Genomic DNA, 14,418 nt, shown 5'->3' with positions numbered 1-14,418 from the left:
ACATCTCAGTGCTGCGGCATCAGACCAGGAAACCTTTCTAGTCTCCCACTCTCCAGTTTTAGTATGAATGGAGCTCCTCAGCCTGCCCATTCTCCGCTGACCTCTGACCCCAACCGGGCATTTCCTCCCACGGAGCTGCAGCTCACTGTTTCAGACCTGCTCTGTAACCACAGAGATGGTTCTGTGGGAAAATCCCAGCAGATCAGCAGTTTGTGAACAACCACGCCCACAGTCTCCTTTCTTCATCCTTCTGATGCTCAGGCTGACCTTCAGCAGGTCGTCTGTGATTGACTGATCAGATATTTGCATTAGCAGGCAGGTGAACAGGTGTACCTAATGAAGTGGGTGTGAATGTGCTCCCTGGAGGAGGAGAAGCCGTCTCTCCTCCTGCTGAGGTTCAGCGCAGCGCAGTTAGATGTTCGGTTCTGATTATTCAGAGTTTCCCATCATGAAGTGTCACAAAAACAAGAATAAATATTAAACATGAAGCTCCTGGTTTCAGACTGATCAGAAATCAGATCTGTGATCAGCACGAGCTGCTGCTGGAGCGTCGGGTCAATTCCAGAGGTGGGAAGCAACAAAGTACAAATACTTCGTTACTGGACTTAAGTAGATTTTCCAGGTATCTGTACTTTACTTGAGTATTTATTTTTCAGACTACTTTTTACTTTTACTCCCTACATCGTTACACAAATCTCTGTACTTTCTACTTCTTACATACGTTTGCATTTCCGGTCAGTGAGTCGGCTCCTGATTGTGGTTGGAGTAACAGGGAGGGAACAGCCTGAACTTTTTTACTTTTACTTGAGTAAAGAAGTTGAACCAGTACTTCAACTTTCACCAGAGTGGTTCTGAACACAAATACTTGTACTTCTACCTAAGTACAGAATGTCAGTACTTTGGCCACCTCTGGTCAATTCAGCTTTATAACCAAAGTGTTTCTCAGGCTGGAGTCTCACACAGATGATCGGACGCCGGCTCAGAGATCCTCGGCTCTGCTGTGGAAGCGGCAGCTCTGCTGCTCGTGGTTGGAATATTTGTTTCCCGTGCTCCAGGTTTGGGTTCAGGGTGTTTGCTGACCTTTGCTTTCAGGAAATTCATGTTCCCTCCTCTGCTGCACGCAGGGCTGAAAATCAGCTTCCAGCTCTCTTTCATTGTCCCTAAAATTCAAAGATGAAGGTTTAAGAGCCGGCTGCAGCAGATTTGGGATCAAACTGAGCTGGAATCTCATCTGCATCTGAGATATTTTTGCAGCAGCTCCTCCCAAAGTTTCGGATGTGTTTGTGCTTCTTCGGGGGAAACGCAGAGAGCTGGACGACAGCGTGTCAGCAGGAAGGAGGTAACTACAGTTCACACGTCTGCCTCTGAACACACCGAGGTTTAAAATCATGTGACTCTCAGCTGTGATGAGTTTAACAGGCTTGCTGCAGGTTTCTGCTCCGGTTCACTGCTAAATAAACCCTGAGATCAGAGCTGATCTCCACAGCTGCGTCTTCCTCCTGGTGGATCTGGAAGTTTTACCAGGAGGATCCTGATCTGACGCCTGAATCACCTCAGCTGGAGTTCAGGGTCCGGCTCCCTGATGTGTCACTCTGTAGACCTCACACCTGTGACTGTGAGTCAGGTGACCCAACAGGTAACAGGTGATGACTGAACACATTAAATGTTTTAATGTGGGCTGAAGAAACACACACGCATATTCATTTTATGTGTGTTTGTATGTATGTATAATTTTTTATTAGAATTGCATAATTATTTTAAGTATTGCTATAATATTACATTATATAATCAATTATATAATTGATTGATCATTATTACTGAACAGTGTATGTGCTCCCTGCTGTTCCATCACAGTACAAACACACAAACACACATCTGTTCATTTTGATTTAATGTTCACAATAAAAAGTTAAAATATTTGAGGTTCCAGTTCGTTTTCTCCTGTTTCCATGACCACCGTTCATCTCTGTGCCGGGGGGGGGGGGCACCATAGATCATAACTGTAACATAACCATGGAGGGGCAAAATGGATGTTTTGGAACAAAATGTGGTCAGATGGGGGCGGGGCCAAGGCTGCTGAGGGACTTCCTGTTCCTCTGGTCTGGTTTGTCTCCACTGCAGCGTTTTTGGAGCTGTTTTAATGACCATCAGGCTGCACTAAAACCATCATGAAAGCATTTTTTTACCCATGATTCTTTGCCCTTCCTGCCAAACTAACACAGGAAGTCCCGTCCCCCCCCCCCCCCCCTGCAGAGGCTGAAGTGTGATTGAAATGTTTATCCAAAGAGCTGTGAGAACAGGAGCGAGTTAGTGTTCTAATTACAAAGACATTAATAAAGCTTGTCCTGAATAAAAAAAAGGCTGCAGGTTCAGGAGTACCGCATCACCTGATTTTGGTCTGTACGCTTTCAGGCTGATCCCAGGTCAGCTGCTAACAGGTAATTATCAGGTTAGCTACATCCACAGAGCGGGTTCGCTCGGTCCCGCCGCCGCACGAGCAGAGTCGAGCTAAAGAACACGTTCTCCTGACTCAGCCGAGGAAAGGTTATAAAAGGTAATAAAATATGTAGAAATAAAAAAGTTCTCCTGAAGCGTTGCTGCACGGCAGAGTCTGCAGTCCTGAACAGGTGAAATATAATCAGCCGCAGGTGAAGAAGAACCTCCGTCAGGTTTCGGTCCTCAGATCAGGACGCTGGAAACCGGAACCCGGGTGGAGCGGCCGCTTTTCGGCACCACGATGGGCTCGTCTGTGAACAAACAGAAGAAGTTTTATCCTGATATTCCTGAAGTTTTCCACGATTTTCACGACAAAAAATAAATCTGATTCATTTCAGTCAGACTAAAGATTTCCATCCAGTGGAAAAGGCACCGTGACAGGAAGGAGGACGCGACGCTCGTGCTACGAACACGCAGACAAAAAGCTGCAGGTCCAAAGAACCTCAGCACGATGTCACTACTTCACCTCCAATCAGCTGCAAAGAGAACGCAGGGGGCGCGTCTCACCTGTGGGGACGTAGTTCTCGGCCCGGTCGCGGTCCCTCTCGATGAACAGGGCGGTGGTGAGGAAGAAAGCCCCGCCCACCACGGCCACAAAGGCGCAGAGGAGCAGAGAGAGCTGCAGAGACCGAAACTGCCAGAGGAAGGAGTCGTTCCTCCTCAGAGAGTCGGACACCTGAGAGACAGCGAGAGGAAGGAGGAGGAGTCAGAGAGGAGCTGCAGCCCTTCATCCATCAGCAGGGACGCCAACCACCTCTGAGTGTGTGTGTGTGCGCGCGCGTGTGTGTGTGTCAGCAGCTGGACATACCGCTCCTATCAGGTACGGACTTCCTGCGTCTCCCAGCAGGTGAGAGAGGACGATCTGCAGAGCCTCGGCCGTGGAACGTCGAGTGGGAACGACGACGTACTGAAACAAAGACAGAGAATCACCACACGGATACGAGACGGGAAGAACAGCCCCAGAGTCTCAGGAGGCTCCTGTAGGAGTCCAACACTCACCAGAAGAATATCAGCCACGATGGCCCAGTTCATGGACAGGAACGTCTCCCCGAAGAAAATGAAGACCTGAAGGGACAAAAAGATATGATCCAACAACCAGCAGCCGGGAAAACCTCCTGTCAAATTTAACACTCTGGTCCTACACACCAAGACCTACCCAACTCTGAGGTCACCTTGATGGATGGAAGGAAGGGAGGAAGGAAGGATAGACAGATGGAAGGACGGGTGGAAGAAGGAAGGAAGGGAGATGTGACTTGGAAGAGGACTCACGTATGTGGCGATGGTGCTCGCCTGAGCGAACATGATGGCGAGGTAGAGGAACGGAGCTGAGAGGAGGAGCCCGGCAGCGCAGACCAGCGGGTCAGCTCGGGGCGTCTTCTTCCTCAGCTGCCGGCTCACCTGCACGCCGCTGGCCACGCCCAGCACGCCGGTGATGCAGGTGATGGCCCCGAAAATCAGACTGTTGGAGGAAAAAAAACAAACATCACTCTTAGTTTTCCTCCATCATGACAGGACGGAGCACCACCCTGAGGCCGTCACCTGTGTGAGGCGGAGCCACGTTTACCTGTCTGAGGATTCACAGTGAGCCTCGTTGCAGGGAGATTTCTCCCCGTTGAAGACGGCCGCTCTCAAGAGGAACGTCGGCGCCCAGAGAGCCAGCGAGCCCGTCACAAACGCCACCGCCGTGAAGCCGAACGTGGACAGCATGAAGCTGCAGCTGCAGCAGAGACAGAGACGTGACCGTGAGGCGTTACCATAGAGACTGAAAGGCGTGGCCACAGGCTGCCCTCTGAAACATGAAACTCTGGGAGGAGAATATTTAAATGAATCACACAAACATGGTTTACTGAGCTTTGGCTCCGCCCTCTAAGACACGGTGGAGAGCATCAGTGTGCACGCAGAGCAATCACTGCCTTCCTGAACCTCCCAGCATTCAATCAAACTCAATGAGACTCAGATCTGAAGTTCCTGTGCTGTTCAGGCACCACTGGGAGGAATCCTGAGAGTCACATTTCCTTTGACTTCAGTAATAAATGTTTCACATGCACGTGGCACAGTAACGCCCCCCTCTGAGCTCCACCGAGCCCCCGACACCACACACTCCAACAGCTTCTCACCGAGAACTTCCCCCTCATATCAAAAACTCTTCTACAGCTGGAATAAACGGCGGTAACCTACTTCCTGGTGAGGGCGCGCAGGTCGGCGATCCAGCTGGTGTGGTGCAGGTGATTCTCGGGTCGCGACTCGATGGCTCCTCTGTTAGGCTCCTTCACCACAAACAGCAGCAGCAGCACGGCGATCAGCCCCAAACCCGGAGTCACCTGAAGGAACAGGAACAACACAAACGCTCGTCAGCTGGAGCACAAACAGCTGCAGCAGATGTTTGACAAACATCAGGCTCACCCGCAGGGCCCAGTGCCAGTCCTTCGCCGCGCTGCCGACCTGTGAGCCGACGATGTATCCGAGGCCGCTGTCATGAGGCGGAGACAAAGAGGCGGGGTTAATCTTCACACTTCCTGTCTGTCAAGCTTCAAATTCACAGGACACCGGACGCACATCCATTAATCAAAGCTAACACAACTTACCGAGCCACAGAGGCAAAAATGTTTTTGATCATTTTTAGGAAAAAAAGCCAAAATATTTCAAACTTAATCTCTCAAAGACGACTTGTATGATTTTTTTTTGGTTGAATAAAATATGTTAAAAATAATATTTTGATAAATGCTTCATTGTTACCATAAACAGAGGAAACATGAAACTATAATCATTTGCTCAAATAAGCTCAAAATAATAATGCTTTAATAACTGTATGTGTCGGCTTTTGGAGAAGACTGAAAGGAGAAAACTATAAAAAAATAAATAAAACAATAAATCTATAAATACACCAATGATCATGTTTAATCTGTCAGTTAATGACTGGTTTAATTCTCAGCTTCCTCGATGATCAGTGAAAACCTGCAGCTACCTGCCCACAGGGATGGCAAAATAGAAGATGGACAGCATGTTGGTCCTCTTCCCCTTCACGTAGAGGTCGGCGATGATGGTCGGAGCGATGGTGGAGTAGCTGGCCTCGCCGACTCCGACCAGGCCGCGGGTCAACAGCAGCGCCCAGAAGTGCTGCGGCAGGAGAGCAGACGTGTTTGTGGGAGACTCAACTCGTTTAAAGAGTTCAGCCTGTTTCTAAAAACCCTGCTGTCGCCCCCCCCAGGACGCTCACCTCTTTGGGGGTGTAGGAGCTGGCGAGTGTCACCAGAGACCAGAATGTTATGCCGCCGCTCATGATGTACTTCCTGTTGTACCGGTCGCCCAGGTAGCCAAACACAGGAGCCAGGAACATGTAGCTGCAGATAAAAACTGGAAGGAAACACACAGGTAAAAATCCTGCAGCCTCATTTACAGGTCAAAGGTCAGAGGTCTGAATCTGCTCCAGCAGCTCGTGTTGTTCGCGATCTGAGAGTGTAAAGAAACGCATCTTTTCATGAATCAGCTGTTCTTCTTACCTGTCTGAAGTAAGCCAGAATTTCCATCATTAATCCCAAAATAGTGCTCTATGTCCGGGAGAACACCTGGAGGAGAAAACAAGCATTTATTTCACCGACAGCAGAAACAGCACCAGCACGCTGAGGAGGCGAGCATCACTCCTTTAACCCTAACCTGGACTGTTTCTTTATCCAAATCTTCCCTGAAAACTTCCTTGGAAAGTTTTGGAAAGATTTTTCTTGGAAATGTTGGAAGTGGTTCATGCAGATTTAAATTCACTCCTACGGCATTTCAATCCTTGCTAACAATCGGCGTACCTGCCACGGTGAACCTGTCCATGTAGTTGAGCAGGTTGATGTAGAAGAGGATGAAGACGGTCAGCAACGCCCGGACTCGGGACACCCCGCTGGCCGACTCCTCATCCGGCCGCTGACCCTGATCCTCCGGACCCTCCGCCTCGCTGTCGGAGGAGAAGAACGGCGCAGAGTCTGACGTCGGCTCGCCTCGAGACATGGCCGCCGCTGAGGGGAGGAGTCAGACAAAGATGATTAGCCCACCATCGTCATTCAGAGATTTGCTGTATTTGAACTGCAGACGGACTCGGAAACATCGGGATCTCTAACCGATGATCTTCGGTTTGCAGAGCTGGAAGCAGTGAGGAGGATCCAAACTGATATTAAGACCTAATTTTTTCGTGCTGGGTGCAGCAAACCGCTCGCCCTCCTGCAGTAGACAACAGGAAATGACACCACAGAATGATGCAATGGGACATATAGACTGTATTTTTCCTATGAATGACTCAGTCTGCGTGTGGTTTACTTGCTCTTTGCACTCGCAGCCCTGTGCTGGCATTAACGTCTCTGTGATCTTTATTACAAATTCTCCCAGAATATTATCAACACATTATTTTTCCTATGAGAGGCGATCAGACTCTGGATCATCGGTACACCATAATTCAAGGACCGTTATAATCCTCTCCCCGCCCTGCTTTTGGGAAGGCTGGCAATTATTCTGTACTGCTGCTGTGGATGCTGTGATCAGAAAGGCTCATCAGGGCCTGTACTTCCTGAGGAGTCTTAGGAAGTTTGGTAGGAACGCCAACATCTCCTCAACCTTCTACAGGAACACGAGCGAGAACCTGCTCATGGCAGTTTGGTACGGGAGTCAGAAATCACTGCAGAGAATGTCACTGAGGACCTCCACCTCCAGCGGTGCCCACGGATCCACAGTATCATGAAGGATCATAATTACTACCAGCTGTTCTCCATGTTACCATCAGGCAGACGATACGGGAGCACGGCTGCACGGACCACCGGCTCAAAGAACAGTTTTTATTGTCAAACCATCAAACTTCTCAACTGCTGCACCCGTCAGGATGCTTATGTGCAATAATACTGCACCCCCCGCCCCCCCTGCCATGTACACGTGTAAATACAAGAATGTTTAGCGTTTGTTTCATCTTGGTTTTTTATCTCGTGACGCCTGAAACTGTTTTTCTGTCTCATTTCATTGTGATGACATTTTGTTGACTTACACGACAAAACTAAAAGTGTTTGTAATCATGCAAATATGTTTTCATGTTTCTGCGCACAGAGGAACCGACTGCTCTACAGCAGCAACTGGAAAATCCAGTTTCTCTGATTTTGCTGCCAAATTTCTCCATAAACGTATTCGCCGCTCACAAACCAGCGTTCGCAGCAGAAGCTTCTGCAGGTGCTGCCGAGGAGCCCCGAGGACGAAGACGTGAGAAGAGGAAGAAGCAGAGAAAGGAGAAGCTGACGGAGCGAAACCACGGCCACGCTGCTCGATGCCCGCCGGTGACCGATTCCAGGACAGGGAGGAGGAAGAGGACAGTCTGCTGACGCGGCGAACATCAAACGCTCCTCGGCTCTTTTTATTGACGTTATTGAATCAAAGGGGAACTTTGAGGAGGTTTGTTTCTCGCTCTGCTCAACAAAGACATCCAGAGGTCAGAGGAGCAGAAGTTAAAGCAGATTTAAGGTTAAAGCAGGACATAAACAGACAGGTTCACTGCTGCTGTATGAGCTCATCAGTCTGCTGTAACTCTGATGCTGAGTGCTTACACAGATGGAGGTTAACAAAAACCCTCCTCCTGTTCTGATTGGCTGCTTTTCTCTCTCTTACATATAAAGACTTGCTGCTGTGATGAACATCTTCATATTTCACAGCACGAAAACACTAAAGTTACAAAAATGATGAAACCACTGCACCAACGTTACATTACAGAAAGCTGCACTCAGGTAACCTGACGTAGTTACAGGTGTGTTAAACTCACCTGTTCCTGTTTGAATTCTGCCCAACAAAGAACCCGTCAGCTGATCTCTGCTGTTCAGAGCTCACCTTTGAGCGGAGCTTCAGGTGCTGCGTGTGCACCAACAAACAACAAGCTCCCCTCTGTAAACAACCTGTGACGTATGGACTTTAAAGGAGCTGCTGGGTTTGTGCCAGCAGGACGCCCCCCCACCCCCCCCCCCCTGCAGACTCATTCAAATATCACAGTTTATGTTTGGCTGATAAACTTGAATCTAACAGGAATCTTCTGATACACTCATCATTACTGCGACATGAACTGCACTCAAACATTTTCCAGGTGATTTAAGTTACCTTCAAATCGTTGGAAGAGCCTTTCAGTGAATCTTCTGATCAGTTTTAAAACAGAGAAGAGCAGAAAATGCTGCGCAGGACAAAAGCAGTTAAACATGATTCAGGACGATCTCAGCTTTCTGTGCCATCAAACTTTGAAGCTGCTGAAATATGATTGAGCTTTTAATGGGCCTGGTGGTGGACCGGGCTCTGTTATTACACAGCTCAGAAATGTGGGTCCAAACTCACATTTCAGGGACTTTTGGCTTCGTTTCAGCACAATAAACGTGTTACTGTGTCTGATATTAAAATGACGGGAGACGTTCAGGGACCTGCGGGTAAATTCGGCAAACACATCACCCACTAAAAGCGGTGGTTTTTAAATTAATTAAGCTGCACAGACAGAGCCGCACACCAGGCTTCATTCAGAAAATTGATATTTTATTAATTTTAGTTCACAGCAAACGTTTCTGTTGGTGTGTAGCAGCAGAGCTCTGACATTTAAAGATCTTGATAAATTCGGTGAATGTTTAGAGTAATTCATTAAGTAATTAAGCGTTTTGTTGCAATTGAGATTTTAAAGATAAGCACTCCTGCGTTTGGTTTCGTTTACAGGAAATCACATCGGCGCTGATCAGCGCGAGAGGAGTAAAATAAAAACATCCCAAATCAAAGCCGCGCTAAATTAGCTCGTTTATCTGCGGGGCAGAGCGACCCCCGGCCGGGACTCGGGCCGTAGCGGACCGCTGCTGCTGTTTACCTGTGAGGATGAGTCAGGCCGACGCTTCTTCTTCACTCTATCCGAATCCTGTGGTCCTCTCAGCAGCGTGTGAGCGCCATGCTGACGCCCTCAAACAGCAGCTCTTCCCGGGAACACGAACTGTGCGTCGGGCTAAAAAAATGTTAAAATAAATGAGACGTTTACAGCTTAACTCTTCAAGGAAGATCCTTCTTTACCGCCGCCATGACAGCTCTGACGACCGCTGAGGCTCCGCAGCTCACATGACCCACGGTCACGTGATCCAACCAGTCCGTTAGCGGATGTTTACATTATGTTGTGTTGAAAAGTTATGAAAGTAAACAGTGAGAATTAGCTCGTAGTTTAAAGTCAGCCTTAATGTGACTGGATGGAGATGCAGCTTCAATAATGTTTCTTGACTTTATCTCGAACGATGCTGAGAAAAAAACAATTCAGTGTAATTTTGTTTATTTAGCGACAAATCACAAGCAGTCGCCTCAAGGCGCTTTGTATTGTAGGTAAAGACCCTAAAAATATACAGGGAAAACCCAACAGTCAAAACGACCCCCTATGAGCAGCACTTGGTGACAGTGGGAAGGAAAAAGGGGAGGGGCAGTCATCTGCTGAGGGGAGAGCCAGAGATTAATAATAACTAATGATTAAATGCAGAGTGGAGTATAAACAGAGTAAATAAGGTGAATGAAAAGAAACACAGTGCATTATGGGAACCCCCCAGCAGCCTAGGCCTATAGCAGCATAACTAAGGGAGGGTTCAGGGTCACCTGATCCAGCCCTAACTATAAGCTTGATCATAAAGGAAAGTTTTAAGCCTAATCTTAAAAATAGAGAGGGTGTCTGTCTCCTGAATCCAAGCTGGGAGCTGGTTCCACAGAAGAGGGGCCTGAAAGCTGAAGGCTCTGCCTCCCATTCTACTCTTAAGTATCCTAGGAACCACAAGTAAGCCAGCAGTCTGAGAGCCAAGTGCTCTGTTGGGGTGATATGGGACTATGAGGTCTTTGAGATAAGATGGGGCCTGATTATTCAAGACCTTGTATGTGAGGAGAAGAATTTTAAATTCTATTCTGTATTTAACAGGGAGCCAATGAAGAGAAGCCAATATGGGAGAAATCTGCTCTCTCTTTCTAGTCCCTGTCAGTACTCTAGCTGCAGCATTTTGGATCAGCTGAAGGGTTAGGGTGTGTCCATCTTTTATATACAGTTCTCTTCCCTGCTCATATTGATGGCTCGATGGCGGCCATGTTTAAATGAGTGTTTTTTTACAGGTGGAGTTCACATCAGGTTTTTAATCATATTCTCACACATGGAAATGATGTGAATACAGTTTATTTAAACTTTATTATCAATTTTAATAAAAATAAACACACAAAAACAGGAAGAGGTGTCAGTGCAGTCACAGAAACGTTAAAATTAAAGGTACAGCGACGATGATCTGATTTGGACACTTGGTTTTTTCTGTCCTTTTATTAATTCATGCTCGTTATCTGCAGTGTGAAAAATAAAGTGACCTTTGAAACAAACGGAACGAGCGTCTCGGCTGAAACGAGACTCAGACCCAGACTTCGATGATGTCGCCGTCCTCCATGTCAAGCTGAGCCGGCGTCTGGCTGCCCGTCACTTTGGAGCCGTCGAAATGGAAGCGGACCGTCTGCTGATGGCTGCCGGACATCTTGGACACGTACTGGGCGAAGATGGACCTCAGCGGCGCCTCCTGAAGAACAAAGAGGTCAATCGTTACATCACTGGTGGTTAAACAGCTGATGGAGAGAAGAACAGGAGGAGGTACGAACTCTGTGCAGAGAGAACTCCTGAGGAGAGTGTCGGTCTTTGCTCTGCAGCTTCACGGTGATGACGCCGCTGCCGTCGTTCGATTGGCTTCTATCCTCCGCCGCCATGACCACGCACTCTGAACACGCAAAGAAAAAAAACATTTTCCACCTGGTGTTTTTATTCTGGGACTCCATCAGAGCAGCTTTGCATGAATCACCATCAGGTCCACGTTTCACCTCCACAGTGGATTTTAATTCAGTCATGATGTCACTGACTGCATACGTACGAAGTGTCTGTGTTTTCACTCACCTGCGTATCATGTGACTCACCTATGATGTCGGCGATGCCGAGGCCGAGCTCGCTGACAGTGAAGCTCGTCGGCAGCTCCTCTTCCTCCCTCAGCAGCAGGAGGCGAGGAGGCGGGACGTTTAGGATGACGGACAGCTGTGTCACCACTTCGCTTAAAGGCGTTGACTAAAAAAATAAAATAAATTGTGTTTTTATTACTGACAGGACACTAAAACGGACATTTGGTTAATGGAGGACCGTTCTTGAAGCTAAAAACACCCAGAATGCTCTGGGACCGTACTGCTGGATCCGTTTGACCCCGACTGCTTTGGAGGCGGGGCTTAAAAAGAAGAATGCCAGGTGAAAAGCTGCACAGTGGCCCTTTAATAACCTCTGCAGCCGTTACCTGTACATACCGACAGCACCGGGAGCTTGTGGACTTCGGTCCTGCAGCGGACCTTTAGCGGGATCTCTCGCACCGAGGAGCTGTACGCCGAGCTCTCTGGTTCCGGCGCAGGGCTCACGATGATGATATCGTCATCGTTGTCCAACTGCTCTTCCTCAGGATGACGGATCGGGGGTCCTCGGCGCCGTCTAGACCGCCGTCCCTCCTCACTAGGACTCTGAGAGAGGAGGGAGTTCACTGCCCGGAGCTTCCGGTCGATCTCACTGAGGCGGAAACAGAAATGAAACAAACTGAAACAGCTCGTGTTTTTAACTTTAGCTTAAATTTCTGTCCGATATACAAAGTCTGGCCTTTACTCCAAAAATATTAAATTTAACCAAAGCCTGAGGAAATGGAAGTCTGCAGAGGCAGACTCACCTGAGCTTCTGTTTCACCTTCCTGGACTGTTTCTTTACTGGACTCTCCGGAGGGGGAGGAGACGGACAGCGGGGAGCTTCTCTGAAATAAGGAGAGAACGCAGAGCAACAGATCCAAGTTAAACTCACGATAACGTTTTAGAGCGACTCAGGAAGGATCCGGGTTTCGGACTCACAGCTCCTTCTCGGCCTTCTGCACGTACTCGTCTTCGGAGTCGCTGAGGCTGACGAGGTCTGCCGTCTTGCCTCGAGAGGAAAACTCTGACAGCAGACTGTCGCCTGCATCGTCGTCTGCTCAGAGACAGGAAGTGGTTAAAGCTAGAAAATCGCCCGCCGCTGAGTTTTTAACCCCTCAGCATCGATAAAACCACATCAGCTGTTACCTGCGTTCGTCTTTTCAGTGAGCAGAGCCGCCGTCGGCTTCAGCTGCAGACTGCTCTTCACCTGCAAACACAAAAACGCACAAAAATCAATTTCATTGAAGCAGAGACAATCTTCACATCAATACAGTCTGATGCTACATGTGACAGTATTTAAGCTCCACCCCCATCCCTCCCAATCTCACTCTATCCCAGCATCCTCCACTGACACTCCAACCCTCTGCATGTCCTTCTTCACTGCATCCATGAACCTCCTCTGAGGTCTTCCTGTCCTCCTGCCTGTAGCTCCATCTCCAGTATCTCCACCCTGCATGTGTCCAAACCATCTCAGCCTCTCTGACTCTGAGCCGCCCCTCTGATGGACTCATTTTTAATCCTGTCCAACCTGCTCACATGTCCAATCTCATCTTCAGCCAACAGCATCATAGTTTCCATCGGCACCCTGCTGGCCAACAGTACCTGAGCTGGTCGTTGTTACCCGGAGCCAAGACCGATCCGGTGTGGAAACCTCACTCTTTGTGATTGACTGGCCAAGATTTTACCCCAGATACCCTTCCTGATGCAACCCTCCCCATTTATCCAGGCCTGGGACCCGCACTAGGAGTCTGAATACTGCTACTACTACTACTACTAATAATAATAATAACAGTAACTAGAAGTTTGTAGGTACATAAGGACTTACAGTTAAAACAGTTTGAGTGTCATGTGACTGATGACATGCTGAGACAGAGATGCTCCACAGACACAGGAAGCTCCTGTGCTCAAATGTTTTTACTTTAAGGTGTTTTAAGGAGTTCAGCTGCTCTGAAACTGCAGATTCAGCCCAAAAACAGCAGCATGCTGCTCTACTTTAATCAGAGAAGTTTCCTCGGCTCTTATTGGCTGCTTACCTTGTTGGAGTAGACAGGTACGGGGACGATGGCCGACGGGTCGAGGATGCGTCGGCGTTTGGGCGGCGGCTTTGTGACCTGAGCCTCACAGCTGGGTACCTGGGAACAGAAGCAGAAGCTGCTCTGTATATTATACACAGACACCAGGAATACTTCTACAGTAATGCAGCACAAGACAGAACCACGCAAACCCACGATGACCCCAACAATCAGCACAACTCATTTCTAATGCTGTCCATCCTGCTCACTCCCAGTGAAGATCTGAACATCTTCAGCTCGGCCTCCTGTCTCTGTGTGAGAGCCACTGCCTCCAAACCATCCCTCTACCTCTTGTTGCTCCCCTTCTCTCACGGGTCACCCCTGACTCTCACCCGCTCCACCCTCTTCTTCGCCTCTCTTTGGAGATTTAACCCCAAAATCAAATCAAATCAAACATGAGGATCATTCAAATGTAGCTGACTTTAAACACAGTGCTGGATTTATTCAGGTCAACTATGTGAAGTTTTAAACGACCTTCGGCGCTGTTTCTCCTGTTTTATGAACTTATGTATTTTTTTAAATCTCGTGAGCAGAAACGGGAAAACAAAAGTGGGCCGGGCTTTTATTTTGAAGAGCTCTGAATCTCGTTAGCTAACCTGCCGTTAATCCTCGTTATTCGGTTTAAACGGACCTCCCGCCTGAACCGCTGCCCTCCGGCCCCCGGTAGGGCCAATCAGAGCCCCCCTGCCCCCCTCACTGAACACAGCATTCATCATTTCACCGTCGCTTCATCGATAAAAGCAGCAGCATAACTGTCACTCACCGTTTCCGCCATGTTTGTTTCTTTCCGCGGGCTGCCGCCGTCTTCACGGACTGTGGGACATTTCAATACTCAGTGTAGGATTTCCCCCCAGTGGTGCCTTCAAGGACTTAGCGGGTCACGGATCAGAGT

The 14,418-nt window shown here is 48.4% G+C and overlaps 2 protein-coding genes across 4 annotated transcripts; both read right to left on the bottom strand.

Moving 5' to 3' along the window:
* Positions 1-2,603: 2,603 nt before the first annotated feature.
* Positions 2,604-9,564, bottom strand: spns1 (SPNS lysolipid transporter 1, lysophospholipid). Of its 2 annotated transcripts, XM_030736517.1 has the most exons (14): positions 9,341-9,564; positions 6,600-6,699; positions 6,294-6,497; positions 5,997-6,062; positions 5,714-5,850; positions 5,462-5,613; positions 4,900-4,966; positions 4,675-4,817; positions 4,061-4,213; positions 3,766-3,955; positions 3,496-3,561; positions 3,305-3,403; positions 3,004-3,172; positions 2,604-2,747 (listed from the first exon to the last, which is right to left on the bottom strand). In XM_030736517.1, exons 3-14 carry the CDS (start codon positions 6,487-6,489, stop codon positions 2,680-2,682), a joined length of 1,506 nt encoding a protein of 501 aa, XP_030592377.1. In that variant the 5' UTR covers positions 6,490-6,497; positions 6,600-6,699; positions 9,341-9,564; the 3' UTR covers positions 2,604-2,679. The 2 variants fall into 2 exon arrangements, with proteins under 2 accessions (XP_030592377.1, XP_030592376.1); XM_030736516.1 differs by lacking the exon at positions 6,600-6,699.
* A 1,083-nt stretch (positions 9,565-10,647) lies between these two features.
* On the bottom strand, positions 10,648-14,369 carry nfatc2ip (nuclear factor of activated T cells 2 interacting protein). Of its 2 annotated transcripts, none has more exons than XM_030736537.1 (9): positions 14,290-14,369; positions 13,488-13,586; positions 12,601-12,661; positions 12,394-12,508; positions 12,219-12,299; positions 11,812-12,064; positions 11,437-11,581; positions 11,128-11,243; positions 10,648-11,048 (listed from the first exon to the last, which is right to left on the bottom strand). In XM_030736537.1, exons 1-9 carry the CDS (start codon positions 14,299-14,301, stop codon positions 10,887-10,889), a joined length of 1,044 nt encoding a protein of 347 aa, XP_030592397.1. In that variant the 5' UTR covers positions 14,302-14,369; the 3' UTR covers positions 10,648-10,886. The 2 variants fall into 2 exon arrangements, with proteins under 2 accessions (XP_030592397.1, XP_030592396.1); XM_030736536.1 differs by lacking the exon at positions 14,290-14,369 and adding an exon at positions 13,736-13,771.
* Between the last annotated feature and the right edge of the window lie 49 nt (positions 14,370-14,418).

Source organism: Archocentrus centrarchus, chromosome 8, assembly GCF_007364275.1.
Source record: "Archocentrus centrarchus isolate MPI-CPG fArcCen1 chromosome 8, fArcCen1, whole genome shotgun sequence".
NCBI lineage: Eukaryota > Metazoa > Chordata > Actinopteri > Cichliformes > Cichlidae > Archocentrus > Archocentrus centrarchus.
Note: the sequence above shows the minus strand (reverse complement) of the source record. Positions and strands in the feature narration are given on the sequence as shown.

Coding starts and splice junctions, on each gene's coding strand:
- nfatc2ip (XM_030736536.1), bottom strand. CDS start 13,756: ATGTTCAGATCTTCACTGGGA. Junction 12,300..12,393: donor CAGAAGGCCGAGAAGGAGCT/GTGAGTCCGAAA, acceptor TCCTTATTTCAG/AGAAGCTCCCCGCTGTCCGT. Junction 11,582..11,811: donor ACAAGCTCCCGGTGCTGTCG/GTATGTACAGGT, acceptor TTATTTTTTTAG/TCAACGCCTTTAAGCGAAGT.
- spns1 (XM_030736517.1), bottom strand. CDS start 6,489: ATGTCTCGAGGCGAGCCGACGTCAGACTCTGCGCCGTTCTTCTCCTCC. Junction 6,063..6,293: donor GGACAGGTTCACCGTGGCAG/GTACGCCGATTG, acceptor TTTCTCCTCCAG/GTGTTCTCCCGGACATAGAG. Junction 4,214..4,674: donor CTGCGCGCCCTCACCAGGAA/GTAGGTTACCGC, acceptor TCTCTGCTGCAG/CTGCAGCTTCATGCTGTCCA.